The sequence below is a fragment of the Aspergillus multicolor genome (assembly GCF_047715735.1).
Source record: "Aspergillus multicolor strain CBS 133.54 unplaced genomic scaffold BDW74scaffold_12, whole genome shotgun sequence".
In the NCBI taxonomy this organism is placed as follows: Eukaryota; Fungi; Ascomycota; class Eurotiomycetes; order Eurotiales; family Aspergillaceae; genus Aspergillus; species Aspergillus multicolor.
Genome location: NW_027395963.1, coordinates 497,709 through 521,064, shown reverse-complemented (window position 1 = coordinate 521,064; position 23,356 = coordinate 497,709). Strand labels below are relative to the sequence as shown.

Sequence of the window (23,356 nt, the reverse complement as noted above, 5' to 3'; positions counted from 1 at the left end):
GCGTTAGACTGCAGGTGAAAGATTCAAGTGTCTCAAGGCGAGCCCGGTCGACTTCGATGTGCATACTGTTGCCTATCGGCTACAATAGTAATACTTCATGGATCTATTGCTCGATGCTTCTACAAATCCCCAGACAGGAGCATTTGGATTTTGCTATCGACGTGGCGTTGTGGATTGAGTGCCGGAGACAAACCGCCCGGTATGGTATGCGCGAAGGAAGTATAGATGACCCCGTAAGAATGTGAAACAATCTATCAAAACCGGGGACAGAGGTCAGGAACTGAAGGCCAGGGCGTAATCTACAGTTGGTTTAGACTTGTTGTTGATTGGGTGCCGTCTCTACAGCATGCAGGTCCCGAGACTTATGGATGCAGACTCAGAAATCCAAAACCAGGTCAGGCAGAAAGATTTATTGTCCGAAGATGCCGAGTGCCTATAGCTGTTGGTTTGTTTAGAGTCAAGTACTACTAGTATCTGCGGATACCTCCAGCGAATTCAGTGCGTCTTGGATCCCAGGCACCAGAGTAAGTACATGGTGTACAAGAGATAGAGGCGCGTTCTTGACCAGTCGAATTGCGCCGGCCGTGTTTCTGTTGGTACCCCGTCCACACTATGCTAAAGAGCACAGAATACAGTTGGAAATAATGTAGAGAGTGCACCATCAAGAATGTATAAAAGCCTTCCTTCATTCATGTCTCCAATATCTTCAACCAGGTTTTGAGTCTCCTCCCCTCGTCTACAGGTTACAGCTCCTATTTCCAGCAGTCTATCAGGTTGAACCTACCTAGGTAGCGTCCGAATACCGTGCGCTTGAACTTCAAGCTATCGTTTCTCTTCCTCGTCTTCCTAGGCATTGCTTTTGAAACCCTCGGCCGAGCCGGTATGTAATCATCCCAGCATGGGTGGCAAGCATGTATGTAGACTAACCCTCAACATTCCTCCCCAGTCCCAAGGCAAGACCTCTCCAAGTACGAGGCACGGGATAGCTGGAACATCCCACGGGCGATCGTCCCGGGCAACACAAACCCCTCCAAGGGCACAGGAGCAGCAACAACCCAGGCCGGCCATTCAGGAACCGGGACGAACAAAGACAAGACCGACGCCGACAGCGACAGCGACAGCGCAACAAGCTACATACCCGGCAAAGCCAGCACAAGCGTCGGCGCAACAAAAGGCGCAACGACCGTCTGCAAGCGCGCCGACGCAGCCTGCGAGCGCGTGTCCCAGATCGCCGAGATCAAAACCCACCTCGACGTGCAGCGCGACACATGCCTCTTCTATTCTGGACGGGGCGAGTACGGCCCCAAGGCGTATAAGTGGCGCAAGGGCGAGGGACGCGGAGGCTACAAGGTGCTCTCGCAGATGTGGGACAAGGACAGCAAGAAGTGGCCGGGCCAGTATCGGGCCACGGAGGAATCGAGCGCGTTGATGGATGAGCGGGCTTCGCAGGCGGTGGCTGTGCTTTGTTCTGGTACGGTGTATGTTATTCTGCCCAGCGATACTCGGGGGACGGATTGGTATGAGGGGAGCGTGTGGGCTAAGTACGAGTGGCCGAATCTGGGCCCGGATGTGACGAAGGTCGTGAGAGTGAACCCGGATAATGATAGGGGAAGAGGTGATTAAAGGGGCTTGAGGGGGGAAGGGACATTTGTGTATGGTACTTGCCATGGTTAGTGACTTTGGGATGAGTAGGGTAGGGTACTGGTTGGGATGCACGCTGGGGTATGGAGACTAGGTCTGGAGTCAGTAGGTTAGGTGATTGGGGTTCAATGTTCAGAAGCTGGGCGATTGATTAGACTTTGTGGGTGAATTTGGCTTGATAGACTGCTGGATTCATCATGGATACGGTTGTCCTTCCGTAGCATATGGTATATCATTTTGACGTAGGGGCTTGAAGCTCTTGACGGCGCATCCAGGCTGGTGTCGGATGATACCCTAGGCACCATATACACCTGTTCGATACCGCCATCTAACTGATAAAGAACCAGGAAGCAGGTTTATACGGACGGTGGTCACACACTACGTGTTAGAATTTGCAAGTACCCTATGATATAGAGCAAAGTCTTCCCTTTTAGACGCACTGCAAGATTATTAGAGCTTATTTAAAAGCTCCAAACAAGCCTGATGCCCCCTCATCTCAGCCAATTCAGCCGCAGTCCTACCATCTGTATCTTTAATAGTAGGGTCGGCACCCCGTTCCAACAACAACTGCACAACCTCAGCCTGTCCTTCATAGGCCGCTTGACAAAGTGCATTCCTGAAAACAGCATCCTTAACAGTAAACTCCTGCTTTTCTACGTCATACAACCATGGGTTGGTTCCAATCCCGTCAATCGGCGCACCACGATCCAAGAGGTAGTTGACAACGTCGAGTCTCCCATTCCCGTTTCCCGCCGCCTCAGCCAGCACATGACGATTCTTCCATTCTGCACCGGCATCAATCAGGGCTTCAATCACGGGGATGCCTTCGTATCGAGCGGCCAGCTCGAGCACCGTCATGTTTGGAAACCACCACCAGCTTTTATTTGGATCGGCGCCTCGCGAAAGTAGGAAGTGCACCATGTCGAGATCCTTTAGGCTCATACTAGAAGAGGTTAGTGTTGTAGTCTATGACACTTGGAGCCAGGCCCTGATGATGGAAACCAAGAGTATGTATGGTGCTGTGCCTACCTCAGAGGATCTCCGTAATGACCGAGACTCCAGTGAATGTCCCAGCCAAGATTAAGCAGGACATCGATACACCGCTTGCGCTTCTCTTTCAGCAGGACCAGGATACATGCTGGCGATGACAATTACTACGTAAGCGTGCGCACTTTCAATAGAATAGGCCATGGTGGTGGTAGCTTACTATCCGACAAACCAACCCCACGCTTATAGACTAGAGCCAGGACTTCCGGGTGGTCATGGCGCGCGGCTTCATAGCATGCCTGACGTCTTGCGTTCGTGCCGACCGGGTACTCTTGTGGTAGGCTGAGTTCTGGAACTTGCAGTTCCTCAATGTTCATCAGGTAATTCAGCCGGTGGAGATCGTTCGCTTTGGCGGCGTTGATGAAGTCGTTCTCCATTGTGTCGTCGGGATTCCGGAACATCAACATTGTGAGAGATCGAGATTATGCTCTTGCTTAAAAGTGAGGTAGTCAGCTTAGATGTTACTTGGGAATGGCAAGTGGCTGATGCAGGGAAGTGCAGGTGTTTTATTATCTCTGGGCTGCTTTATGCGACCACCCCCTCCCTCCGGCCGGATCAAAGTTCTTCCGCGCTTAGGGCTACCTACCGTACCCTGACCCCTGCAGAGGCAGTGCAAGGCGCACTTGGAGATATGACCGTCAATGCATGATGGAGTTAGTGGCAATGTGATGGTAATCCAGGATCTTTGTGAATAACAATGGCTTTTCTACTTCGTGTTATAATGATTCGCATTTCAGTGTCTAGGCGCGTACTTTTACCTACACTGCCTAGACCCCGCTAGTATCTTACATGTTTAGGAGATAGTATAGCTTGAGTATACGATGCCATGCTGCTAGCAGATTGGGACTCGTCAGAGCTGATAGCCCTAGAACCATCTTTACTGAGACTGCACCTTCCCATTAATTACCCTTACCCGTATGAGGAGGTAACAGAGCTTCCTGAGAATCAGTCATCGCAAGGGAATCTCTATAATAAGGATGTATCACTGTGTAAAGGAAGTAAACGTACCCTAGTTTATGCTGAGCTTCCCCGAGGTCGACAACATCTACATACCTAAGTACCTACGGATCCGATCCCTCATTGGAATTCAGGATACAGCACGGATGATGCCTTGGTATCTTCCGAAATATAGAGATCGACGATAATGAATTCCAGCTTCAAACTATCTCAACCCCACAACGAATGCACACGAGAGCCCGCTCATAGTCCATCAGAGAACACCCCTTCTTCTCATCCTCACTTAAACACAGCTATCACTGCCCGCGATGAACGTCCCATCCGAGTTCTCACATCCACACTCCCCAGTGTTAGGGTCCTTAATACAGTCCGTGCCGTACCCGCTGCTCTCGCCCTCATCGCCCCAGTAGAAGACCCAGTAGTCCTCGTCCGCCTCAAGCTCGCTCGAGGTCGGCGCCGTGCAGGTGTACGCGCTGCACGTGCCGTAGGGGTACCCGTTGTTGCCGTCGTACTGGTGGTCGACTTCGAAGACGGCGAAGGTCTGGGTTTCGGAGGTGCGGGTGTTGTGGGAGCACTCGGCGGCTTGGATTGCTTTGGAGACTTTGGCGGCTGTTTATAGCATAACGTTAGTGATTGGTCTTGATGAGAAAACGAATGCAAGAGCATCTAGAAGTAGACTCACCCTCGCAATTCAGGCTGGTGGGCTTGTAGCCCTTTGTGTTTGAGGAGGCGGGGTCGAGGGTTGCGGTGACGAGGGCCGGGGCCAGAGCGGCCAGGGTTGCGAGAGAGGCGAGGAGCTGCATTTTCGATGTAGAATATAGTGATCTTCGAGCTGTGATAGTTGAGTTGAGTTGTTGTGTTAAGCTCAATTAGGGCGGCAGATCCCAGGCTTAAATAGCTGTCTTGACCTCCGCTTACCTCAGGGGCAGTCCACTTGAGATTCGGTCTCGGCCAGGGGGAACAAGTTCTAGACAGCGCTTTACTCTGTCCGAAACCGAGTGGAAACATGTCATGTTGTGTCTAGTGGCCCAGAAGTGTGATGTCAGGGGCTTGAGCGGGCCAGTCCCACTTGGCCCGTTGCGCGGCGTACAGGGTGGGCTCGTTTCAAGTTCGAGCTTGAAACAGCCTCATGAAATTGACGTCTCCAAGTCCCAATATGGCTTTTCGAAACTTCGGAAGTGATGTGACAGGTTCCGCAGCATCGGTAGGGATGGATATCGGGGCAGGATTAATGGAACCCGGGGCTGCGATAGAGGGTGGACAGCAAAGAGAGCTATTTGTCACGGCAATGGACGTAATCAAGAGTCATTTTTACCTGCCAAAACCAATATATACTCGGATAGAAGTGGGAGACTGGCGCCTCTGCATTCGCATCACGACATGGGGAAAAACTCGAGTCGAGGAAAACCCACACCGAGGCATCCGCGCATACTTACCTACCCCAATCCCGACATCCGGCTACTTATACTCCAAGTTGTACTGGAACTTGGAAGTAGCTCTCCCAACACATTTGCTAATGTGTCCTTTCTGCGAGTATAAGAGCGCGAACAGAGCCGGGCCCGTATTCTCAAATTTACTGGGCCACGCGCTATCGATTATCGAAGTACCGCCCATATAAATGGAGAAGCTGACAACAGGCCCGACAACAGGAATAAGATCAGCCGTTATCGCGAGAATCTGCACCACGAACAGGGCAATCCGCTTATCCATGGAGTCCTCGCCCGGGGATTACTCCATGCTTTAGCCCTAGTTCGTTGCTGATGATGTCCGGATATGTCATTGCGCTATGCGTCACCATGAGAAGGTCGTTGGGCACATTGGGGGGAAGTTGAATGTCTCGTGCTGCAAGGGCTGAGACAAGATTGCGAGCGTAAAAATCGATGGCCCCGGCCGGAATACCATTCCCAGAGACGTTCTGGTAGCCGATCCCCTTGTCTCCCTTTCTTTTGGTTATGCTCTGGGGAACAGAGAAGAAACATATCATCTCTCTCACATCGATGCGCAGTGTGATCTCTGCATTATGCAAACCTAAGCCATACTTCGGGCCGGTGGTGAGATCAACATGGCTGGAGACAACGCAGTCGGATTGGCCACCAAGGGAAGAAAGCAAGGCCACTCGCTCTTTGAATGCCCACGGGACAAACTCTGAAAAGTCCACGATCTCGTCGTTTGTCTTAGTCAACTTTTTCCAGTCTGGGAGGACAAAAGATCTGAACTCTTCCAACCATTCGGCAACCTCCTTCTCCTTTCCCGCACTTTTGTTCCCCTTTGGGTCAAACGTATGATAAGCCGAATAAACCTTCTTAAAGTCTTGCACCAAATCGTTCACAAACTTCCGGCGCTCGGATGCTGATTGATCCGCCATCTTTTTAACTGCCATCCCCTTGTATATAGGGTTTCGAGGATCTTGTCCAGCCATCTGTCGATATACTTTTGCTCCCAGTCTGTGGAATAGTTCTTCGCCCATTCTTCTATCCAACTTTTCAAGGCCTCCCTAAATAAACCAGTTGCGCCCTTGATCAGATCATCATTGTCAATCTCCGCACGGTAGTACTTGAGGTTTCGGTCAATGCCATGTTTTTTGGCCATTTCATCCAACCGCTTCGCCCTTTCGAGCTCAGCTCTCGGTCCTTTCCCATTACAATCGTTGAGCCACGTTTGCAAAACTATCTTGGCTGCTTTTGTTACGGCATTCTTATCTGCGTTCTCAAACAGCCACTCGTTGGATGGTTTTCCGTCCAAGTCCTTCTCCTTCTCACCCAGGATCTTCTTCTTGAACCGAGTAGTATTCTGAAGAACAGGGTGTAGCACTCCGCCTATGACAGAGTGTTTCGGCATGGTTTCAAGACTGGCTTTCTCTATGTGATGTGGGAGAAGGTCACGTTCTGGCTAGGAGTATAGAAGAGGGTCCCAAGGGCGTGCGAATGGGACGCGGAGAGGGCGATGTTTGAAGTCCAGGCGCACCATTTGCACGAGATTATTGTACGGTGTGGGCAGGTCGAAAAAGTATGGAAAATATACAACCCGTACTCCGTACGTAAGATCGAGCCAGACGAAGCGCTCTTCAGGCTGTGGCATGAGCACGGACACCATATGAGCCCTCATATCCTGGCCTGACATTGAGTTGTCCTGATGAAGGATGTATGTCCGTGATATTTTCCTAGCTTCCTTTGAATGCTCATCCTGTCGTAGCCTGCGTTGGCGTAATTGACAGCATAGCCGGTGCGAGGATGCTTCTTGGTCGGTGCCGGTTTCCAGTCTTTTTCATTGGCGTGTGTTGCAAGATAAATCCAGAACCTTGCCTGGAAGGTTTTCTCCTGCTCTCTTTTTAGTTTTTTCCAGCGCTTTTTCCTTGTAATTATCTGTCATGTGTGGAGTTTAATACCACGCCACGACTGCCGCCTTCGTCATCCATACCAGCCCCTCGGGAGCTCCGAACATCTTCTGCTTATTTTGCTTATAACCAAAGTCTGGTTTGAAATCAAGAGAGAAAATAGGGAGATGGTGATTACGCACATATAATGGAAACGGCACCTGGCTGGGGTCCGTATAAATAGGTAGGATGACGGCGCCAGGCAACGAATTCAGGTCACGGCCAGCGGAGCGATACGTGTTGGTCGGGCCACTGAAGAACTCCTTCAATAGACAACTCCATCATAGTTGACTCGAATGCAAGGATGCCGAAAAGCGGAAAATTGGCCCGACGAGTGAGGGTTGCCTATTGCAAGGATCACCACCTACATGATCTTTCAATATCAACCGTACGGGGCCCCGAGTATCGCCTGGCCGATGTAACAAACGTCATACTCTGCAAAGTGGTGCAAGTCAATGTGTGTAAGACCACCTGTCTGTTTGTGGCTGGCGCTCTTACGTAAACTTACTTCTGGTGCTATGCAAGATGTCATCCAGTTCGAGCCCTCCCATGTCTTCGGAGCCATTGAAGTCGATGGGAACAAATTAAGATGTTTCCAGTACACCGGTGGCGTCGATTTGCTCATCGGGAGGTGGAATTTATGCCGAGGGATTGGAATGAGCTGCAGTTGTGCAACACACCGTAGTGAAGGCGAAGCTAGGGCTCCCTGGCTTTCAACATGGCGATCTTCAGCTGAAACACCGTGAAAGTGGAGAGGCGATCGGGCTTAGGACACTTGGGGACAAACAGCTCGGATGGAAAGTTCGTGAACTGGGAGGAATAATGAGCGGGAGCGGGAGCGGGAGAAGAAGATGAAGATGAAGAAGCTGCGGAGAAGAGAAACAGCCAGTGCACGTGCAGTGCCGCTTTTAGGCAGGAATGGCTTCGACTTCAGACTGGAGCGGGGAACCTCCCTCTCTCTCTTTACCCCGGCCCCAATGGCCTTTCTCTCTTTCCACCAGAGATCCTGGACCTCATCATCTCCCACCCTCGAACCTTGTCCCCTTACCCCCTACGCCACCGTTAGCACTCAATGGCAAGTCCTGGTCGAGTGGAAGACCTTTTCGCCCTGCACCTCACCACTGCACGTCTGCCTGGCTTGCCGCAGTTCGTCTCGCCAGTGCGATGCTTATACGTCCGCAAGCTTGATATCAAGGTGACATTACCGGAATACAGCGTCGCCGAGCGCATTGAAGTCGAAACCGACCGGGATCGCCGTCGGAACAACGAATCATTCACGGCGACCGTCTGCGAGCTCTTCGAGATCCTTCACTCCTGGCCGGTTGAGCCCCGCATAGAGCTCTCCATATCAGCTGCGTCACCTAGCGATTGGACCGAGGACGCGAAGCCCGATGCGAGACGTAGACGGGGCATGAAGTTGCCGGGAACCGATATTCTTCACTGGCGATACATGGCCTCTTACCTGAAGCTGCTCGTACCACCAGAGTCTATCCCAATCGTCTCCACGATTTCAAGTCTCGATGTCTGGGGTACCCATAGAAACGTCGCCCCAGAAACAGTCTCGAAGATTATCTCGCGGATGGCAAATCTGGAAACCTTGACCCCATACCTGTCCGATAATGAGAGGAAGGATAAGGTCCTCCGAGATAGTCTCAGGAACAACTTCGCCCGTAGTCTAACTCTATGGCCTACTTCTCTCGGACACCTATTCCTGACCTACACAGGGAGTGCCCCCGCCAACGCAGATTTCCCCCCATTCAAGCGATCCAGACCAGGCGCAGATGCCTTGTGCATAGCGCTTTGGCAACTCAGTCAACAACTTAAATCTACATCTCTGGAAGGCTTCATGGCCGGGCCGGAGCTATTCTGGCCGCAGCAAAGCGACGAAAATAACACCAAGCCGCCCATCTGGCCAAATCTCACCTCTTTTCACTTGACCTATGCCGCTGCAACCCCCTTCGGCACCTGGCTCTTCGGCCGAGGCCCACGGTGTTCAGAGTACGAGTTCGACGGTGATGAAGATAGGTTGTACATGAATCCACCTATGGACGAGGCCCCGCAGGACGAATTTCCCGATGACTATCGGGCGCACCCATTACCTGCTTTAGAATGAAATGTACATCGCCGCAGCCCAGGCCGCAATGTACATGCCGAAACTCGAGGAGATGGATCTCATCGGCGAAGTGCAGTTCGGACTTTACGGCGTCCTGCAGCACGGGATCCTGGAGTATCAGGTAAAGCACGAATTTCACTACGACCGAGCCTGCGCTACCGTGAGTTGGGTGGGATCAACCCGCTTCCCTCTTTCAGATGAGCCGAAGGACGCTTGGAAGAGGACTGCTGGGGCGCATGGGTGTATGTTTGACAAACTATCCATTGAGGTAAGTCCGTTTGTGCCAGAATTCTACCTCCCTTTAGCTTATAACAACTTTACAGAATCGAGTTGAAGACGAATCTCAGCTTCCGTGACCTCAGCAGCCCCTTGATTCATCCACTTCCATAATCTTGACCGGTAAGACATCTTCGTACTCTTTCGCAAGTCCGCATCACTGCCAACGGGCCATGTCATAAGCTCAATATAGACTTGTGCACTAGTGAGACTTCAATGTCATGTCTCAAGTCAGACAGAACGCGACCAGGGCGTCGAGACTGGGGATGAATAATTCGCTTTCTCCGAGAGCCCTATCGAGCTCCGACTCTAGGGTAAAGCTGAAGACACTACTTTATTGGCACCAGGATAGAACCAAAACACTGAGCCGAGATCTGGTGCTCTTGCATGGCTCGCATCTTCATCGACTTGGGGTTACTATGGATGCTTAACTAATTGGATGACCCCCCCATTCCATGAGCTATCATCGTGAAACTCGACTACTGGCACATGGATGCGAATCTAATATATCTCCAAGAAGAATAGCTGCTTCTACTGTTCACCGGTAGAAAGGGAGTATACAGTGCCGATATTCATGCCTGACCCTCCAGGCCAGAAATCTCAATCCAGCTTGGCGTCGTCCACAACACTGGTCTGGCACTCTTAAACAACCATCTCCAGTCAACAGTCACGCGTTTCATCTCACTTCCTAATTCCCAAACTTACAGTTCTAATCCTATCTTTCTGTTTGCGATACCCTCGTAGGTGAAATTTTCAAAAAGAACAGCGTTTATGGTTGCTCAATCTCCAATCACACCTACGGTAACGCGGAACAATGCGACCCAAGATCTGGAAGCTCCATTTCAACACAAGCCAAGCCGCCGCTGATACCATACGTACGGCAGTAGCAGCCAACAACTAAGCAGAACATGGAACCCGCAAAAATGTCCAACATCAACGCCCTAATCCCCAACTGGGCCAGAGCACAATCGACACGCTCCTCGCCACCGCAGCCTCAAAGCACGCCGACATCCACGCCCTAGTCACCGCCGCAATAAGCCATAAGCAGCGCGCTGAGTCCGCGCGCGTGACCAACTTCGACCACTACTCGCGCTCCGTGTGGAGGGAGATCAACGTGTCATATAGTCGACTGAGCGGGTCAAAGCAGTACGACAAGGTCTACGATGTGTACAAAGAGGTCGTGGCGACGATCAACAGCATCGCGAAGTAGTGTGGGCCGCTGGCGAATGCGAAAACGCGCTTCAATGGGCTTTCGGTGCTGAGGAAGATCGGGAAGACAATTTGTTTGTCGTCGAATGATACGCTTGGTCACGAGGTGCAGAAGAACTTCCAGCGTGGGAGTGAGCTTGAGGATGCGATGTGTGGAATTATTGGGGCTATGAGTGATGAGGAGAGGCGGGTCATTGGGACCGGGGGGATGCGGTTGGTGAGGACGCGCTGTGGTTGAATCTTGTGGAGTTGGAAGGGCTGGCGCAGGATTATTGTGTCTTCCCGGAGTTCTCGGGTGTGCTGGAGCGGTTGATGGAGGGGTTGTATGATGATGGCGGGGAAGAGGAGGAAGGATGGAGCGAGGAGAGCAGCGATATTGAGGCGGAGGAGGAGGATATTGCCCATATCCCAGGGCAGTTCTCGTGGGCTGAGAAGCCGTTTTGGTGATTCTCTTTGTTGACTTTATGGATGGAGAGTTTGTACATTGTTCATAGCTATGCAGTGCAATCAATACCCTGTGGTTTCTCTTCGTTCAGAATCTCAAGGAGTGCAAAACACAAAAAAGTTTGGCATGTATTCCCTTCTCCCAATTGCTAAATGCGCGTATTCTAGACATCACCTCCCCGTACCATTGCTAGCGTCCACCGTCCATCTCAGTATCCAGTCGGGCACCAAAAGCCGAACTCAACGCTTCCCATCCTCTCAACGCCTATGCAAAGACGTCCTCAAAACCCCGGTCCATGGTGCCAGCGCTCAGTCTGTGTACCTCTTGAGGTATTCGAAGACAGCGGTTTGGCCTCCAGCGGCAGCAGCATTCATCATACTTTTGATTGCTGAAGCCCACATAGCTCTGTCGGCCTACGCCGGTCAGGTGGTACAATCCCTGAATCACCGCTTCGGCAACAGATGCTCTTAATGAGCTTTACATGACCTAGGCTAGCGGCCAGGTCCATTGCCGTCTGGCGGCGCTTGTTTTGTTTCCAGGCACTGCACTTGAAATGCTCAAAGCAGTACATAAAAAGGTCGGCGCCTCCCGAAGCAGCTGCGCAATGTTTGATGTTGTTGCCGTGCCGGTCTAGAGCTGAGTCACTACGGGCGTCCACATTGTGCACCTTGAGCAAGGCCCTGAGCATCTCAAAGTTTCCTCTTCTCGCTGCCGTGAGGATCACAAGCTCGTACACGTGTTCGGCGGCAGAGCCTGTCCCTGCTTGAGGGCTCCGATTGATCAGTGCTCGTAATAGTGAGACATCGCCATCATAAGCAGTGGCAACTAATGCCGTTGCGGTATGGAAACGGTGCCGTTCGTTCTCTGTTTGGAGCGCCAAATTGGGCATCCAAGCTGAGTCCTTGCTTCGGTTCCCTAGATGGACGGAGAGGGCTTTGGGGCGAAAGGCTTCCAAGACGGCAGAGCACACAGTCTTCCAGGTATTATCCCGTTCTCGCTCACTGGGCGCCTGGTTCCCCTTCGCTTGTAGGATTAGCTCGCTCGCCTCGCGGATCGCGGTAGCGAGTATGTGCTCATCTGCCGAGCCATTTTGAACGGCCAGAAACAATTGCAGTCTGGCCAATGGGGTTCCATGATCGGCTAATTCTCTGAATGCATTCAATCCTGGGAGGAGACGCCCAATGATGTGTTTTATGGTAATGTTGAATGATGCTAACAAGGACAAAATTGACTTCGTTAGGTCAGATACTGAAAGAATGCAGAGGCGATTCCTTTGTAACGTACGGCAACCACCCCTCATACGCAGAAAGCTGAAGCTTTCCTTCGATGCCTCTGGAGTTCCGGAGCGAAGGTTAGATAAGAGATCTTCGAGGTAAAACCGGAACACTTGGTGCCTGAGCTCTTGCGGCAATGTCTGGAAGGAAGCCATGGTTGCGTAGCTTATAGAGACATTATAGAAGGAAGAAGGGACGATGGTGTTGAGTGGAGAAAAACGAACAAGGGGACAGGAATCGGTGGAGGAAGGAGTTGGACTGCCGTGGTGAAAAGGAGGAAGAAGGGGAAGGGACGAGAGAAAGAGACGAGAGAAAGAGACGAGAGAAAGAGACGAGAGAAAGAGACGAGAGAAAGGAACAAGATGGGAAAAGAGTGCCGAAGGAAAGGCTGCGGATGTGTTGCTGAGTTCAGGTTGTGTTGTGGTATGGCAGAGAATACATCTCACCTACAACCCGAGAAGCTTCTTTGAAGAAACTCTCACATGACCCAGATGCAGCTACTTACATGACTCTAGTTATACAATAGACATTCGTCTAACTTATGAAATGCTCCATTTCGCTCTTTAGAGCTTCGACTTGCGAGCAGTCCCACCTTCCATAATTCAAGTTGGGCCGACTACTTACGCTTCATCTTATTATTAGGTACATGGAAAACTAGTCAAATAGTTCATGCCAATAAGTCTTTGGCTGAGTATCTGACATGCAATAATGGAACAAAAAACAGGCCCTTTCGGCCTAGTGCCATTTCATTCCATGCCATTGAGAAGGAAGTGCACGGCGTCAGGGAATTCGTTCTTCGCATCAAACAATACTTCCTCCCAGAACAAGCCTTCTGGTATGTCGAGCAATCTTGTTTTCCCCTTGGTGAGTGCCCTCATAATCGTTGGCTCGCCGTACTTCACCAAACTAGCCAGTACAAGCTTACGATCGAAGCCACCACTGAAGACTTGAAGTTTCATGACATGCCGAAACAGATCGTAGTGCCCGTTTGCGAGGATTAGGGCGAGCACATACTCTCCTTCGTCTGTTTGCAATTTGTCAAGCACGAACACCTTCTTGCCGAATAGTCAGCCATCTCGGTGTGCCCGGATTGCATGGACCCGAGAAACCCCAGCCATGCTGCTTGCCTGGACGTTTCAGGGTCTTTTATGGCATGGGGATCCATTAGCAGCTTGGCGCAATCAAAGTGGCCATTGAAGGCTGCCGCTAGGACAGGGTTCTGCGAATTCTTCATACCCTTCACGATATCCTCGGTATGGCCTAGATATACACTCCAAGACAGCAACCTGGCCATTGGCGGCAGCGGCGTGGACCATGTCCCTGACTACCTCACTTCCATGAAGACTTCTGTCACTGAAACGATGGAGTAATGATAGCGGCCATACATCATACCGGCGACATACATCTTCAACAATGGTTACCTGGCCTAGTCCAGCTGCAAGGGCAATTGCCGTGCTCCCCACTTTATTGGTGTCCGAGGGCGTCAAGGCGGAATGGCGCAGACAATATTCGAACAGGGCTGCGTTACCTGACATAGCGGCACAGTGAAGCAATGTGTTTCCTTCTTCGTCTGTAATTGCATAGCGACCATTAGGCCCAAGGGCCTCAGCAAGAGCTCGTACCCTATCCAGCTGTCCTCTGTGGGCTGCCGTGATCATATCGAAGATGAACCAAACGGGTGTACCAGTACCAGTGTGTGCCCGTCTAGCTCTAGCCAACATTGCCCGTTTACGGGACATATTGCCGTCGTAAGCCTCTACCATAGGCGCAGTAGTCGAGTCCAGGTCATCCTTTTTGTCGCTGGGCTTCGAATGTCGGTGGCCATTGTCCTTCACGTACACCGTCAAGGCTTGTGTTGGCCTGCGTAGAGTGACCAGGGAGCGAAGCACTTCCCCAACGATATGGCACACTTTCAAAAACAAATGCAGCCGTTGTTTATTTCCGCCGTCTCTATCATCCTCGTGTTTTTTTGTCGGTGATGAACACTGTTCAGTGGTCGAACGAACGGCAGCGGCGAGGGGGCTCGTATGGCCTAGACCTTGACGGGCAGCATAAAATACATGTAGCCTTGCTAGTGAGGTATCCGTGTTCTTTGCGAAGTGCTTGAACGTGTATGTACACGGGAGTGCATCCTCGATAGCGGCGTTGACTGTGCCTGCATGCTGTTAGCCATGATATTCAAGTGGTGTTGACTAGGTAAGCTTACGACCAAGGAATCTTAGCTGCAGAGACTCGAAGCCAGACCTTGAACGCGTCGATTTCTGGCGTAGATCTGGCTTTTGGAGGTAGGACTCCACGATGCTGTCCACGATCTCCTGGGGTAGGCTTTGGAAACTGGGCATGATTCATCAGCTAGTGGGAAGTGACTTCTATAGCATGTAAACAGAAAGAAGGAAGAATGAGAGAGAGGGAAGGGGGGTGGCTGAAGGGAGGAGAAATGGAAGGAGAGGACGTAAGGTTGTGTTATGACTCCAGCACAACTTTCATTTACCAGCCTCAACTATCTCGCCTACTTCCCGCTACCATACTCAATCCATGTTTAATTCTTCCTTCAGACAGCTCTATGGATTTGATTATCATAAGCATACAGAGACAGTACCTTTTAGTTGAATTCTCTCACTGGGCAAATGTAGGTAGCAAATCTCTTCAAATTTGTAGGGTAGCATTCATGAATCACCAGCTCACACGCATCCGGGCTTTATCACATAATCAAGAATAACATATTACTTGCTATACATTGAAGCTACAAGCAGACTCGACGCATCCTTTCATCAGCACCAACCTTCGCACGGAAAAGAGCAAGCATTCATCAATCATTCTGGTCACAATAGCCATGCTCAAGCAAGAAGTCTACCGCCTCGGGGTATTTCCCCTTTGCCCCGGAGATTGCTGTCTCCCAGGTCACGTCGCTATACCAGGCGTACGCGTGACGTCTTCTAAAGAGATTCTCAAGCGTCTCTTCAACATCATACTTTGCCATGTAAGCCAGCACTCCTCGGAATGTAGAGCCGTCACTTCTAAGCAGTGGATACTCCAGCGCGCGACTGAATAGAACAAAACGGCCGGATATAAGAATAAGAGCAAGGAGTTGCTCAAGGAATGTATGCGGTCGACCGGTATTTGCGTTAATCGAAGCATAGAAAGTAGTCAAATATCCCCACGTGCCCAGATCGCGCAGACCCAAGAAGTCCGAGCCAGGCTGCCTTTTGATATTCTCCCACCCAGAGTCTAACCGAAGACATGAGCATGCGAGCAGCTGTAAAGTGGCCGTTTGCTGCCGCTGCAAAGACCGGGTGATGCCACCGGTCCGAGTGGTACAATTGAAGATTGACCGTGCTGCATTTGCTTCTCCTAATGGTGTCCAGAACAGCCGCATGACCTCGCTCGGCAGCAATATTCTGCATGACTGCAATTGGTGGCTCCACAAGAAGAAAGTTGTAGGTATCTACTACTGATTCATCGGCATTCCAAGTCCTGGTTTGGAGGTATTCAACTCGCCCAGAATCAAGCAAGCCCTCTGGATCACGGTTGAATTGGCGACAAACTTCTGCAACGATGGCTTCCTTGCCTAGCTTGGCCGCAATTACTCCTGGAGTCTCTCCATCGGCATTTCGGACAAAAAGACCACGACCGGGCCTGGTTGAGGTGATATCGTTGAGAATACCCACGAAGAGACCAAGGTCTCCTAGCTCTGCTGCAAAATGAAGTTGGGCGTTGTCCTGGTCAGGTGTATTGTGGAAAGGCGTACTGGGGATCAATGAAGTGGACAATAGTGCCTCAGACTGTTCAGGGCCTGACATAAGTGGCAGGCTGTAAAGAGCTCTCACCGCACCATCATGTCTCATGTCCTCTGCAACCAGTAAAGGGTCTTTAAAGACATGGTCAACAGCAAAGCCCGTATATAGTCCTTGGTCCATCAACGTGTGCAAAAGGGTCACGTCGCCATCATAAGCAGCAGTTCCAACGGCGATAGTTAAGGTAGCTTCTTCCCAGTCTTGCTGATCCCAGATAACATTATTCCTCCTGTTGTCGGCCGGACGCCCTGCGACTACTCCATGTGTGACACTAAGGCAAACGGTTTCTCTGATATTCCTGCGCTCGTAATCGCGCTCTCCGTCTAAACCGGCCCCATGGATGTCCAGAATGAGCTCGCTAGCCTGTCTAACGGCAGACACAAGCGGGAATGAGTGCTCTTGGCCTTTCATAACAGCATGAAATAGTTTGAGTCTTGCTAGCATAGGGTATGAGGTCTTCCAAACATAGAACTCGTCTAGGCGGGGAAGCCAGTCTTCGATTGCGTTGTTGAGTCCGGCTAGAATAGCCACAAAACCATTAGCTATGATAGAACTCGAGTCTTGGGAAGTAACGTACGGCAAACCAGTCTGAGTTTTAAAATCTGACGACTACGCTCTTTCTTCTCATTACCTTCAGTCCTCTCGTGCGGCTGGATAATGTCGAGACAGAAAGAGATTATTTTGTCCACCAGCTCCTGGGGAAGATCGCAGAGGTCTGTCATGGCCGGTTGGTTATGACTCGCGAGTAGAACAGTAAACAGAGGGGGGAAGAGGTAGCAATGTTGTTATGAGCAAATGAGATGGGAAGTGAGGCGAGGCAGGAGGTAGAAAGCAGATGATAATTCTGAAAACCTGACGAGGTGAGAGATCATATGAGGAACCAGTGAGAAAGACGATGAGGAATGAGAGAAGCTGAAAAGAGCTGGGGGTGGAAAAAAGGATGGAAGAGAAGAGGAGGTGAAAAGAGAAGTTGAGCATCGAAAGGGAAGTCGCGGAAAGTGGAATTTATTTGTCCTCCAGCCTCTTCCTCACCAACAAAATCTCATCCAGCACTCAAAGAAATCCATTCAGTTATTGATATCTCCATATCTCCAGTATTCTCCTGCTTATGTTCTATCTCCGGTTCTCAATCCTGGAATTGTTCTCAAGACCTGCAAAGCACAATGGCTACCTTCTGCGAGCAAGAGATATGATGTTACCTCAACTGACTTTGGGAGCCCATGATGCTATTATTGGGTGACGAGCCTGTCTCCTTGATTCTTGAGATGAACCAGAGCCCAGCCTTTCGTCTCATCGACTCCATCCCATTCTTTCAATGCGGATCAGCACCAACTAGCTGCTACACCATTGCAAGGGGCTTACGGTAGTCGGTCTATGGCGGAGCTGTTGGAGCCGCATCCCTCCGCCTCGATGTAAATCAACTTAGAAACGACTTCTCAGTGTTATGAATTGATTTGATAATACTCAAGCTATTATCCAAAACTGCCATGATGCCATACTATTTCCTGGATTGTAAGTGCTCATCCCAGGGTGAGCTCATACTCCCCTCCCTCCTCAGTCTCAAAAGCCTCTTCATACTTTACCCCATCAATAAGAAACTCCTCTCCATCCTGCACTCTGAGCTTCAAAACACCACCACAAAGCGACTTCACAATCGCCCTGCTCAGCTTCCCACCTTCCCACTCAACATCAACCTCGAATCCCCCTCTCGCCCTCAAGCCCCTCGCCGAGCCAGCGGGAACACTCTCCGCCGGCAACGCAGGCAGAATATGCACGATCCCCGCATGACTCTGCAGCACGATCTCCGTGATTCCACTCGTAAGCCCAAAGTTCCCATCTATCTGGAAGGTGGCCCCGTCATCCGTGTTCCAGAGATTCTTCGTCGGATAGAGCGTGAACCACTTCTCGATCTGCGCCCAGACGTCCTCACCCCGGTATAGCCGCGCATACTGGTTGATGAACCACGCGTTACTCCATCCCGTGCTTCCGGAGCCGTGACTCAGGCGGTCGTCGAGGAGGGCTTCAGCCGCTGTACTAAGTGTGCTGTTTACCAGTGGCGAGAACTGGCTTCCCGGGTGCAGACCGAAGAGGGGTGAGAGGTGGCGGTGGCCCGACGCAGCCATTTCGTAGTCGATCCGCCATTCTTGGATCTGGCCTGCGGCGCCGACGCGGGGTGGGTGAGTTTGGGATAGGAAGGATTTTGCTGCCGAGACGGTTTCGTCGTCTTCGGCAAGGCCCAGCAATGATGCTGCGTCGAGCAGGTTGTTGACTACCTCCCAAATAATCTGGTCGTCCATGGGGATGGCGATGTCCATTGCGGCTGTGTTCCCTGCAACAGTCCAGCCTTCGGGGATTCTGAATGTGTTTTCGGGCGAGACGGAGGGACCGGTGACTTTGTACCCTTCATGCTCGAAGGTGTAGCACTGGTAGAACTTTGTCACTTCGACGAGGTAAGGGTAGATAGTATCAGCTAGAAGCTCTTTGTCGCCGGTGAACTTGTATTGGTCGAATAGGTGCGTTGCCAGCCACGCAGCTCCCATCGGCCACATGCTTGACGAGGTGTAGTTGTCGACAGGGGCTGGGTCGCCCCATAGATCTAGATTGTGGTGGATAACTATGCCGCTGCAGTTGTACATGTCCTTTGCAAGCTTTTCGGCGCGCGGGTATGCGACTTTGAACAGATCGAAGAGCGGCTCTTGGGTCTCGATGAGGTTCGTAGGACCCGCGGACCAGTAATTCATCTCCGTGTTGATGTTGATCGTGTACTTCCCGCCCCAAGCGGCTGTGGTCTCATTGTTCCAGATCCCCTGCAGATTTGCCGGAAGATCGATATCCGCATCAGTGTTTCGGGACGAGGCGACAAGAAGATGTCGGCCGTAGTTCCATGCCAATGTGGCGAGTTCGGGGTCTTTAGCTAGACCTTCAGCTGAGCGGACGAGTGCGATTCGTTCGTCAATAGGGAGACCGCGGGTTTCGTCGGTTGAATTGCCCAAAGAAATTGAGGCGCGGTCGAGAAGAGACGAGGAGTCGGCGAGTGCCTCGTCTCTAATCTCCTCATAGCCCTTGTCGAGGGCGCTAGAGATTTTGCGGGTGATTTCTGCATCAATCGCGTCTTGGTCAGCATGGCGGTAGTTTGTCTCTGCGTCGAAGAAGATATCGATTGTAGTGGCATTGGTGATTGTAAGGGTGCCGTTACTGGCGGCAAAGTTGGCTTAGAAAGTTAGCACCTCAAGCATATTATGAATAATGACAGAACGTGGACATACCTCCTTCAGCCACGAAGCTCGCCTGTCCACTAAATGCAATGGGTCCCTCTTCAGCGGGCTGGCCACTCGTTCCACTCAGCTTAACCCACGGTGTATCATCTGATGCAGAAGCCTCCAGAGAGGTTACATCCGACGCACGGGAAAAGGTAGCATTGAGGGTCAGAGCACCCTCTTCACTCGAGGTGAACCGTGCAGCAAGAACCCCGGCCGGGTAGCTTGCAATATATTCCCTCCTGTTGCCATCAGCCTCGCCCAGTACAGATCATATCGTGGGGATAACTCACATGTACTTGACCCCTTTAACAAGATACTCAACGCCCGCATCGCCCCTCCTTGTGTCCAACCACCTCGTATACTCCTCAACCTCTTCCTCACCATGTCCAGGCCCAATCTCGAAATTTCCGTAGTAACTGTACGCCCTCATACTGTCGATCTCATGCATCATCTCCCTCTGGATGAAATTGCCCGCTTCGGTGATACTCCCATTTAGCAACATCTCTCTGGCAACCGACAACGCCGACAACGCATTTTCTGGTGTGCGCTCCTGCAACGGCCCCGACCAGATCGTGTTCTCGTTAATTGTGACGACCTCGTTGCCCACTCCACCATATATTGTCGCAGCGAGGCGGCCATTTCCGATAGGTAAGGCGCCGTTCTCCCAGTCCGATGCTGGGGCAGGAGATTTGTACCATAGATAGCGGGATGCGGAGAGGTCAGGGATGGCGAGGGTGGGCGGTACCGATGAAAATAGAAAACTTGCGACACAAGATATATAACTTACCCTCATGTTGTCCAGCTGCACTACTTTGAGGTAATCGTCGGCGGCTTGGTGTAACTAGTAGTTTGCGAGGTTGAGCACATAGCGATCAGCTAGTTGGACCCGAGGAGTACGGAGGTATATACCAGCCGCCGAGCAATCGTGACAAAATTGTCGTGACATAAGCCTATTTGCTCTCCCTTGTAAATGAGATATCATCGGATAATAGGGTATTAAGTAGTAACCTGCATGATTTCACCCCTGTATCCGTCAATGCACGTACCTATGCTGCCCTGGATGCTGCGGGGAAGGTTGAAGTTAGGGCCAGCCAAAGAGATCGAATTATTGGTGGACAAACCCGGGGTATGCAGATCAGGGCTTGGAAGCTAGAGCCTGAATAACGCGAGTCATGCAGGATATTGCATTGGACCTGCATACTGGCTAAATTGCCCTGGAGTCGTAAGACTCCTCATCCCCCGACGGAGGTGGCGTCTGGGATTAGCCCGCGTCCGCGAACGAACAGCAAATAAACAAATTACCGATGTGCGCAAATCGTTGATGTCAAAGTTAGTTCATCATGCTGAAAGACTGTATGTATTATATCACGTAAGCGGAGGCCAATGTTTCAATCATTCAAACACAAGCCAGCGGCTGTTTTTTTGGAGACAGAGCGTTTTGCTGACATGACAACCTGCAAGCTCGGTTTGTGAAAGGGAAACGGAGTCGCACCTCCGGAGCGCGATATTGCTTCTTAGATCAGCAAGCATAAGCATTTACCCATATCTGGGCTTGATAGACACAAGTATGGGCGACCCAATATCTATCATGTCTCCCGACGTGCAGTTTGTCTAATTGCGCAGACCATAGTCGGAATTGAGATTGATAGTTGCTCGAAACGCCATGGGTACTAAGTGTAGGTCTATTTTACCAAAAATGGCCAACTTTGACATCAGTTCCCCTTGTAGCATAGTTGGTTTAATGCGCTTGACTGTAATAGAGCAAGTCAATCAAGAGATCGGAGGTTCGAATCCACCCAAGGGGATTTCTTTTTGTCTTTGATCCTGCTGGTCTCGGCCTTTTTTTTTGGCTTGTGCGGTTGATTAGCAAAGTGGAGATATTCGGGTTGTGGGTGTCGGAGGCGGACCGAGACTTTGAGGGATCCTGGCTCCAGACCTAGTCGCACGGATGGAGCTGGTAGCTCGACGATTTGAAAACCAAGTGTGACATTGGCCAGAAGTAATGTATAGTCGTGCAGCAAGATACCTCTTGAATAACATGTAAGCGCAATCGTTGGCGATACATGAGATGGGGCCTCGGTGAAGACCTAAAGAGGCCCGACCAGTACCGCGCGAACTGAAAAGAACTGCCATAACTATTTCGCTCTTTGGAGGACACCGTTGTCCGAGAAAGATTCTGCCGTATTAATCAATGTCCTAATTAGAATCACTCCGATCCCAGAATGCGGAAGAGCGGATCGAGCTCTGAATGAATCAAGCAAAGTCCTCATAGATGGGTGCGCGGACACCTAGGTACGGGGCCAAGGCAATCGGAAAGGAGAAGCGGCCCCTTTTGTGCCTGGGTGACGCTCGCTGTCTTATCTGTCGACCACTCTACATGCTTGTACAACTATTCCGAAACAAAACAGACCAGAAGCCAGATCCAGAGATGTAGGAGTTGGAAATTGAGTCCAAGGCGAGGACTGCCGTGCCGAAAAGGAACAGACCGTAGCATAGTCTTGAAGGACTTGGTGCCGTATCAGGATAGGTCTGAGTTTCGTTGGCGTTCGCATGAAAAGAAGACAGATTATGACGTGGACAATCATGGCCGATGAGGAATTATGCGGTGCATACTTGTTTAGGAATGACAGCGAATCAGTAGAAAGGTGAGTTCGTCTCTAGACCTCCATGTCAGCATTGGGTACTTTGGAGAAGAAAACGGCAGTGAATTTCAGAAGAGACACACTTCAGTAGTCAATCGTTGAATTCCCAGAAATAGATGGAAATGCTGGAGCGGAACGGAAATATCGAAGTCCCAGGCTTCTAGCAATACGTAAAAAGCTGACCTCGAACAGCCTATTCTTCGTTTTTGTTCGCCTCATACCTGAGAAGCGTGGTCATTCATTCGACTGTCATTATTATCAACTGTTCCGTGCTAGCATGGGTATAAAGCGAATCAAAATGCCGTCCTAAACACTCACTGTCTTTACAGCAAGCCAAGACTCAAGACAGTTCCGATGCCGCATAAAATGCTTATAGCCGACCAGCAACCTACCGAGCTAATCCTCAGCGACAAAACTGTCATCAGTTGGTAGGACGATTCAGAGAAAGCAGAGAATCCACCATCGCCTTTTCTCCATAGACTCTCGCGGTCCGTCAGAGACTTTCTCTTTAACCGCGTTCCCGCGCCCTATACTCTCGCGTCTTCATTGTATCAACCTCCCGCGACACTTCCTCCCTGACGCAGAGCAGTCACTTGTTTGCGGAGTTCAAGAAAGAAGTCTTTTCCGTTCGCCATTGTGTTTGCTGAGACAAGTAAGCCACTGTGACATTATTTTGAAAACTCCATGAGGCGGATGGCATACGTTTCGCCCCCCAAGGTCCACCCGCACGGTTGCCCGTGTCCTTTCCCGGGGTTTTGTAAAAGTAGGTTCTCGGCGCTAGGTACATGAATCAGCGGACTATTCAGGCGGGATCGTTGTCACAGGAAGAAAAGGGCAGATATGCATACCACCTGGGCCTGCAGTAGCACGTTAGCAGATGCGCCTATGCCATCACAATGACCGGCACGTACCTCTTCTCATAGTGGCTTTAACATCTCCAGCGTTGAAGCCGCCCACCGGAGTGTGCTGCTCTTGAATTGAATCTGAGACCTCATCTGCCCAGCTGGTATGCGACGTATTCGAACTCTGGTGACCTCCACGGGACCCGCCATGAGCGCTCGCTGTTCTGGAATTCGAATGTCGCTGTCCGGATTGGCGGTTCTGGTCAAACGCACGGCCTCCGCGCCAACTGTATTCATATCAGTGGTCGGTACAATGACGACAGGGGCAGTAAGCAGGGGAGAAAGTACCGGTCATCAGCTGCACCGCTCATGTTGTAAGACTAAGCTCCGGAAGCAAGCTTGATGCACGAGGAACACTGGGCTGGGAATGCGACTGGCGTATGGGGTCGAGCGGGTGATGACTGATTGCCGGGGAATGTCAGC

At 51.0% G+C, this 23,356-nt stretch overlaps 10 protein-coding genes and 1 non-coding gene across 11 annotated transcripts; 4 read left to right on the top strand and 7 right to left on the bottom strand.

Moving 5' to 3' along the window:
- Positions 1-898: 898 nt before the first annotated feature.
- Positions 899-1,623, top strand: BDW74DRAFT_178220 (uncharacterized protein; the record flags this gene model as incomplete). The annotated part of the gene is made up of 2 exons (XM_073729144.1): positions 899-913; positions 970-1,623. 2 exons carry the CDS (start codon positions 899-901, stop codon positions 1,621-1,623), a joined length of 669 nt encoding a protein of 222 aa, XP_073583943.1.
- Positions 1,624-1,992: 369 nt separating this feature from the next.
- On the bottom strand, positions 1,993-3,166 carry BDW74DRAFT_153260 (ankyrin repeat domain-containing protein). The gene is made up of 3 exons (XM_073724488.1): positions 2,849-3,166; positions 2,671-2,779; positions 1,993-2,584 (listed from the first exon to the last, which is right to left on the bottom strand). The coding sequence occupies exons 1-3, from the start codon at positions 3,093-3,095 to the stop codon at positions 2,092-2,094; spliced, it is 849 nt and encodes a 282-aa protein (XP_073583942.1). The 5' UTR covers positions 3,096-3,166; the 3' UTR covers positions 1,993-2,091.
- A 762-nt stretch (positions 3,167-3,928) lies between these two features.
- Positions 3,929-4,448, bottom strand: BDW74DRAFT_178218 (uncharacterized protein; the record flags this gene model as incomplete). Its single annotated transcript, XM_073729143.1, has 2 exons — positions 3,929-4,254; positions 4,328-4,448. 2 exons carry the CDS (start codon positions 4,446-4,448, stop codon positions 3,929-3,931), a joined length of 447 nt encoding a protein of 148 aa, XP_073583941.1.
- Positions 4,449-5,347: 899 nt separating this feature from the next.
- BDW74DRAFT_178217 (uncharacterized protein) lies at positions 5,348-6,483 on the bottom strand (the record flags this gene model as incomplete). Its single annotated transcript, XM_073729142.1, has 2 exons — positions 5,348-6,075; positions 6,150-6,483. 2 exons carry the CDS (start codon positions 6,481-6,483, stop codon positions 5,348-5,350), a joined length of 1,062 nt encoding a protein of 353 aa, XP_073583940.1.
- Positions 6,484-8,090: 1,607 nt separating this feature from the next.
- Positions 8,091-9,131, top strand: BDW74DRAFT_178216 (uncharacterized protein; the record flags this gene model as incomplete). Its single annotated transcript, XM_073729141.1, has 1 exon — positions 8,091-9,131. The coding sequence occupies one exon, from the start codon at positions 8,091-8,093 to the stop codon at positions 9,129-9,131; it is 1,041 nt and encodes a 346-aa protein (XP_073583939.1).
- Positions 9,132-9,159: 28 nt separating this feature from the next.
- On the top strand, positions 9,160-11,063 carry BDW74DRAFT_178215 (uncharacterized protein; the record flags this gene model as incomplete). Its single annotated transcript, XM_073729140.1, has 4 exons — positions 9,160-9,399; positions 10,369-10,563; positions 10,618-10,833; positions 10,884-11,063. The coding sequence occupies 4 exons, from the start codon at positions 9,160-9,162 to the stop codon at positions 11,061-11,063; spliced, it is 831 nt and encodes a 276-aa protein (XP_073583938.1).
- A 306-nt stretch (positions 11,064-11,369) lies between these two features.
- Positions 11,370-14,677, bottom strand: BDW74DRAFT_178214 (ankyrin repeat-containing domain protein; the record flags this gene model as incomplete). Its single annotated transcript, XM_073729139.1, has 5 exons — positions 11,370-11,474; positions 11,543-12,292; positions 13,112-13,390; positions 13,739-14,490; positions 14,542-14,677. 5 exons carry the CDS (start codon positions 14,675-14,677, stop codon positions 11,370-11,372), a joined length of 2,022 nt encoding a protein of 673 aa, XP_073583937.1.
- Positions 14,678-15,460: 783 nt separating this feature from the next.
- BDW74DRAFT_178213 (uncharacterized protein) lies at positions 15,461-16,851 on the bottom strand (the record flags this gene model as incomplete). Its single annotated transcript, XM_073729138.1, has 2 exons — positions 15,461-16,647; positions 16,707-16,851. 2 exons carry the CDS (start codon positions 16,849-16,851, stop codon positions 15,461-15,463), a joined length of 1,332 nt encoding a protein of 443 aa, XP_073583936.1.
- Positions 16,852-17,558: 707 nt separating this feature from the next.
- On the bottom strand, positions 17,559-20,670 carry BDW74DRAFT_20408 (glycoside hydrolase family 95 protein). The gene is made up of 3 exons (XM_073732194.1): positions 19,680-20,670; positions 19,396-19,628; positions 17,559-19,340 (listed from the first exon to the last, which is right to left on the bottom strand). The coding sequence occupies exons 1-3, from the start codon at positions 20,180-20,182 to the stop codon at positions 17,650-17,652; spliced, it is 2,427 nt and encodes an 808-aa protein (XP_073583935.1). The 5' UTR covers positions 20,183-20,670; the 3' UTR covers positions 17,559-17,649.
- A 437-nt stretch (positions 20,671-21,107) lies between these two features.
- BDW74DRAFT_t131 lies at positions 21,108-21,194 on the top strand. The gene has a single exon. It is a non-coding gene; the product is annotated as a tRNA-Tyr (tRNA).
- A 1,089-nt stretch (positions 21,195-22,283) lies between these two features.
- BDW74DRAFT_20389 (uncharacterized protein) lies at positions 22,284-23,281 on the bottom strand. Its single transcript, XM_073732193.1, has 5 exons — positions 23,222-23,281; positions 22,943-23,160; positions 22,880-22,888; positions 22,734-22,808; positions 22,284-22,674 (listed from the first exon to the last, which is right to left on the bottom strand). The coding sequence occupies exons 1-5, from the start codon at positions 23,242-23,244 to the stop codon at positions 22,583-22,585; spliced, it is 417 nt and encodes a 138-aa protein (XP_073583934.1). The 5' UTR covers positions 23,245-23,281; the 3' UTR covers positions 22,284-22,582.
- Positions 23,282-23,356: the final 75 nt, after the last annotated feature.

Coding starts and splice junctions, on each gene's coding strand:
- BDW74DRAFT_20408 (XM_073732194.1), bottom strand. CDS start 20,182: ATGAGGGTAAGTTATATATCTTGTGTCGCAAGTTTTCTATTTTCATCG. Junction 19,629..19,679: donor GTTAAAGGGGTCAAGTACAT/GTGAGTTATCCC, acceptor TGATGGCAACAG/GAGGGAATATATTGCAAGCT. Junction 19,341..19,395: donor GAGCTTCGTGGCTGAAGGAG/GTATGTCCACGT, acceptor TAACTTTCTAAG/CCAACTTTGCCGCCAGTAAC.
- BDW74DRAFT_153260 (XM_073724488.1), bottom strand. CDS start 3,095: ATGTTGATGTTCCGGAATCCCGACGACACAATGGAGAACGACTTCATC. Junction 2,780..2,848: donor TGGGGTTGGTTTGTCGGATA/GTAAGCTACCAC, acceptor TGTCATCGCCAG/CATGTATCCTGGTCCTGCTG. Junction 2,585..2,670: donor CATTACGGAGATCCTCTGAG/GTAGGCACAGCA, acceptor AACCTCTTCTAG/TATGAGCCTAAAGGATCTCG.
- BDW74DRAFT_20389 (XM_073732193.1), bottom strand. CDS start 23,244: ATGAGCGGTGCAGCTGATGACCG. Junction 23,161..23,221: donor AGCGGTGCAGCTGATGACCG/GTACTTTCTCCC, acceptor ATATGAATACAG/TTGGCGCGGAGGCCGTGCGT. Junction 22,675..22,733: donor TGGACCTTGGGGGGCGAAAC/GTATGCCATCCG, acceptor TACTTGTCTCAG/CAAACACAATGGCGAACGGA.